The 4,738-nt window shown below is 33.0% G+C and overlaps 2 protein-coding genes across 3 annotated transcripts; one reads left to right on the top strand and one right to left on the bottom strand.

Annotated features, from left to right (window-relative positions):
- On the top strand, positions 1-667 carry LOC107638643 (stigma-specific STIG1-like protein 1). Its single transcript, XM_016341997.2, has one exon. It carries the CDS (start codon positions 260-262, stop codon positions 665-667), a length of 408 nt encoding a protein of 135 aa, XP_016197483.1. The 5' UTR covers positions 1-259.
- LOC107638642 lies at positions 563-2,309 on the bottom strand. Of its 2 annotated transcripts, none has more exons than XM_021120589.1 (4): positions 1,368-2,309; positions 1,243-1,287; positions 994-1,152; positions 563-678 (listed from the first exon to the last, which is right to left on the bottom strand). In XM_021120589.1, the coding sequence occupies exons 1-3, from the start codon at positions 2,155-2,157 to the stop codon at positions 1,025-1,027; spliced, it is 963 nt and encodes a 320-aa protein (XP_020976248.1). In that variant the 5' UTR covers positions 2,158-2,309; the 3' UTR covers positions 563-678; positions 994-1,024. The 2 variants fall into 2 exon arrangements, with proteins under 2 accessions (XP_020976248.1, XP_016197482.1); XM_016341996.2 differs by having other exon boundaries at positions 563-663.

The following is a 4,738-nucleotide window of genomic DNA, read 5'->3' as shown; positions in this document are numbered from 1 at the left end:
ACATTAAAAAATGGTTCTCAATTTACATTATATTATATTATTTTTCCAACTTACTTTATTAACTTGTATTGCAAGTAATTAACAAAGCCTAATTTCGTTACTAAACCATAGAGCATTGAAGTTCATGCCGTGCAGGTCAAATTAGACCACATTTTTATCTGAACTTCTCCCTATAAATTGTGGTTGATTTTTCCCTCTTACATCAGTTAACTAAGAATTGAATTGAACATCAATTATTTCACATATACAATACGTTATTATGAAGGGCATTCAGATGGTACTCTTCTTGTTATTCATTTTGGCCATGCTAACGGCTTTGGTCATGGCTGAATCAGAACCACAATTTGAATTAGCCTCGTCACTTCGCAGCACCAAAGGGTTCCATCACGGGCGCCACGGTGTTGGTGGGGCGATGACTTGCGATAAGTACCCGCGAGTTTGTCGTGTGGCCGGGAGCCAAGGGCCGGACTGTTGCCAGAAGAAATGTGTGAATGTGTCAACGGACAGAAACAACTGTGGTAGGTGTGGGAAGAAGTGCAAGTACTCTCAGCTTTGTTGCAAGGGAAAGTGTGTGAATCATATGGTGGATAAACACCACTGTGGAATCTGCGGTAACAAGTGCAGCAAAGGGGATTCCTGCATCTACGGTATCTGCAGCTATGCCTGAATATACTAATACTAATCATGTCATTAATTAGTTTGTTAATTTGTATGTGATTATTATTTATTATTACTTAAGAAGCAAGTAACTAATAAATTAATGACAATGTCATTAAATCTTGTACTTTATAATTATTATAAGACTTTTACTAGAGATATATTACTGAACAGATTTGCTACTGCTCTGTTTCACAAAATATTTGGAGATATGTAGTATCACAGATTCATAGCTAATAAAAATAGTTTATTCTTTTATACTATAAACTTGACATAATTAAATCACATAGAGATGACAATACAAAACTAGAAAAATTGGGGAAGCAAACTCTATACCACTAAGAACTATAGATGTGTAGTATGTTGTTTAGAATAGCCGGTTCTCATTTGTTTGAACTCCACATGTTACTGGTGCTGTAGCTCTCAGTTTCTTCAAGTACCAAATACCAGCTCCAATTCCAATTGCTCCTGCGGCAGAAACACCTGTAACTGTCCCTGCATGGCACCCACATTTCAAACATAACCTAATTAATTAACACTAATCTAATGTTTATATATAGTTTATTCTTAACTTATTTCTGTTACCTGCAATCACTTGGACCCTCTTATTGTGCTGTGCAATGTTATAATCTGCCACACCCAATTAATAAACTTGTTATTCAAGCAAACTAAAAAAATAATAATTACAAACATAACCTTAAAGAAGCTACCTTTGCAATGGGTTGTGGAGTTTCCCTGCTTGCATAGGCATGTGAAACTCTGAGTGTGAGTATCAAATCCACAAGTTCCACCACCTTTCAATGGATCCTGGCACTGAAGGCAACGCATAGTTACTGGTATATCGAAATCAACCCTGATCCCATACTCAGGAACCTGATCATAAGGCTGAGGAGCACCAACATTCCTCCAATAAATGCTAGCATAACTAGAACAATACTTGAGCATCAACCTCAACGATTCAGTGGCTTTTGGATAGTAAGAACAGCAAGAAGTATGAGTGAGAGCAAAAGAGCACTGTGGTAAGTGCCTGCAGAGGTAGCTGGCACTGTCACAAGATGAATCACAGTGTTCAGGAAAGTGCTCACAGAACATAGGCTTTGGTTGAATGATTACATTGTCTTCACTGCAGTTCAAGAATATGTACTCATTCTGTGTTGAAAGCTTCAAGTGTGTGCTTGTGTCCAAACTGAATGGCCTTGTGGCCCGAAAACTCTCACCGTCCTGACAAGTCCACATGAATGGATCAGTGACAACCATGTGTGGATCTGCGTAAGAGAGGTTCCTAACGGGGTATGTCCCAGATGGGGTTCTGAGTTGAAGCTTGCCTGAGTCAGAACAGAGGAGGATGTGTCTGTAGTAAGGACTTCCACATCCATCATCAATTCCAAAAGGGTATTGAATTGGAATGTCGCCACACGAATTTCTGCAGGTACTAGATTGTGATCTTGTGAGGGCGACAAGTGATGAAAGAATAATGACTTGAGTTACCAGTGATATCATTTTAGCCAATAATGGTTTGAAACAACAAAAAATCGTGATGATGATGAATTTAGAGAAAATAATAATGAAAGTGGTACAGATGATTATTATTGGCCAAGTAACTAAGGAGAAGTGTAGAAGAAAGAAGGAATAATAGTTGAAGTGTTACTTGTGTTCTACTTTTGCTTTTGTTTTTGTTTATTTATTTATTATTTCCTTTTGGTTTCTTTAATGTGTGCGTTGTTGCTTTTGCTTTTCTGCCTTGTGAAGATGGGGACAGAAGAGAGAACCAGTGGAGGAAGTAATCATCACCGTAAGATTCCATTCCCGTTAGGAAGGTGCAGCATAATACAACTATCCCGTTTACTAAACAGCTGCTCTAACCAATTGAGCTACGAAAACAAATATTAATATCAACATAACTTATCTATTAATTGAGAAAAACTAATTGATCCAAAGCTTAAATTTTATGTTTGGTCATGAGGCCCAACTAAGGAAAGGCCTAGTGTATGAGAGTGAATGGATCAAACAATTTTGGATTATCACAAGCCCAACTCAGGCTGTTAACAAAGATAAGATTCATCAAAGACAAAGAAATGAACTTCATCATGTCAAAAAACAAAATTAAACATAAATAGAACACAATTTTTTAGTATTAAAAAATAATTTCTTATCAGAAATAATTTCAATAGAAGAAAAAAAATGAAAGAACCAAATAATATCGAGGGAATATTACCATATTTTTGTGAAGGAGGAGGTTAGGTGACTCCGAAAAACAAAAAAGAAAACACACAAACAATTTAAATTGTGAAATTTTTCTTATTATTTTATTTGTCCTCGTATATAGGTTGCATCTCAAAATATTGTTGGATATGAATTACTGGGTTGAATTTACTTTATGGTTAGTTAGATATATTACGCCTAACATCTATTTATGGAAATCTATGTCTATACTTTTTTGTGAGATTTATGTGATAGGAGACTTAATGTTTTTGTGTGTTTAAGTAACAGAACAATGACATTTTCAGTAAATACAGATAATATGACAAAAAAAAATAAAAATAATATATGTAATATGACATATATCTCAGCAGTATTGGCGTCATTGTTACTTAGATTAATTTTTTTATTAGTTTAATATTGATGATAATTAATTATAATATGAGTACATAAAGAGTACATAAAGTTAATTATTAAACATTTTTTTAATATTTTATTTTCATTCATTTAAAAATTTTAAAATGAGAATTTTTCTCCTTCCTTCAACTTTCACTCTTTCTTCCTCTCTTCTAATTTATCAAACTATTAATATCTTAGTACATGTGATTTTCTTCAGTCATAACTAAACTTATTGAATTATTAAATGTTTAAATTAAAATCATTCAAACATACAGATAATGATATAATTGGCAATGCAAATAATGTTAAAACTTCCTAAGAAAAAACAAAATATTTGGCCGCTGGGTAGTCTTAATAAGCCACATCCTAAAATGAGTTTGAAAATATACCTTCATAAAAGTAAAAGTCATAAAAGAATTTTATTTATGTTGTTGTGATTCTTTACTTTGTCTAGAAAGATCCTCTCAATGTTAGAAAATATGCTGAAATCTTGGGGAGTAGACTTTAAATTATTATCGGGTCTTAGTATTTTGTTCTGATTGTCCTCTTTTATTAATCTTACCACCATATTCTTTTCACGCGTTCTACAAATTTATTTCTTCTTCATCAAGTATGTGGATATGAACATGTGTTTTTGCAAGAGTTAATACGGACAAATTTAAAGGCATACAATTTACATTGGAGGAGCATGTGGCTTTAAATTGGATATAATAACAATATGCAATAATAAAAAATATTCTAGATATATATTGATGTGAGATCAAGTTAGATGCAGATACATATTCATGCACTCCATAATACAAAATCATCAAAACAAGTAACATAACATAATACTTGTCCATTAATTATTATTTCACCCTTTACTAAGGCAATATATGGGAGAAATTTTAACTCGAGAAAACCAATTTTTTCCAACTAATTATGTCAGATAATTTTTGAAAGTATTTTTTCTTTTAAATTTTAAATTCTGAACCTTTCAAAAAATATTAAAAACAATTCTATAATAAAAAAAATTATTAATTAATTGATTGTCTTCATATATACTTATTGATATCGATAGCGACCAACAAACATTTCATCATCAAGTTAAATATAAATATAGCGTCCGAGACGAATAATATGCCATAGCTGTCTAGCCACTCGAAATTGATGAAATATATTCACATCAATGTGCATGCATGCATCTACCCACTGTAACTACAATCCGAAGGAAACCACCATGTGAATCAATGGAAAATAAATTAAAGCTGTTAACAATTGAAAGCTCCGATCCCTAGGAGGGAAAAAATACTACTACTACATACTAAACAAACTACTATACCTAATTTAAAGCCTGAACCTACTTCCTCATAACTAGAAAACCAATGTGAAATTGGTTGGTCATGGACTGATGGACAGCATCATATCATCGGCAAACCTCAAATATCTGATATCGAAGTCAAATTAGAAGATGATACTTGGTATATGTACAGTGTGAAAATTA

Source organism: Arachis ipaensis, chromosome B04 (genome assembly GCF_000816755.2).
Source record: "Arachis ipaensis cultivar K30076 chromosome B04, Araip1.1, whole genome shotgun sequence".
NCBI lineage: Eukaryota > Viridiplantae > Streptophyta > Magnoliopsida > Fabales > Fabaceae > Arachis > Arachis ipaensis.
Note: the sequence above shows the minus strand (reverse complement) of the source record. Positions and strands in the feature narration are given on the sequence as shown.

What these genes read in the sequence shown, in the direction of transcription:
- LOC107638643 (XM_016341997.2), top strand. Translation starts at nt 260, where the DNA reads ATGAAGGGCATTCAGATGGTACTCTTCTTGTTATTCATTTTGGCCATG.
- LOC107638642 (XM_021120589.1), bottom strand. Translation starts at nt 2,157, where the DNA reads ATGATATCACTGGTAACTCAAGTCATTATTCTTTCATCACTTGTCGCC. An exon ending in CTCCACAACCCATTGCAAAG is followed by an intron (nt 1,288 to 1,367) that starts GTAGCTTCTTTA and finishes TGGGTGTGGCAG; the next exon opens with ATTATAACATTGCACAGCAC. An exon ending in GAGGGTCCAAGTGATTGCAG is followed by an intron (nt 1,153 to 1,242) that starts GTAACAGAAATA and finishes GGTGCCATGCAG; the next exon opens with GGACAGTTACAGGTGTTTCT.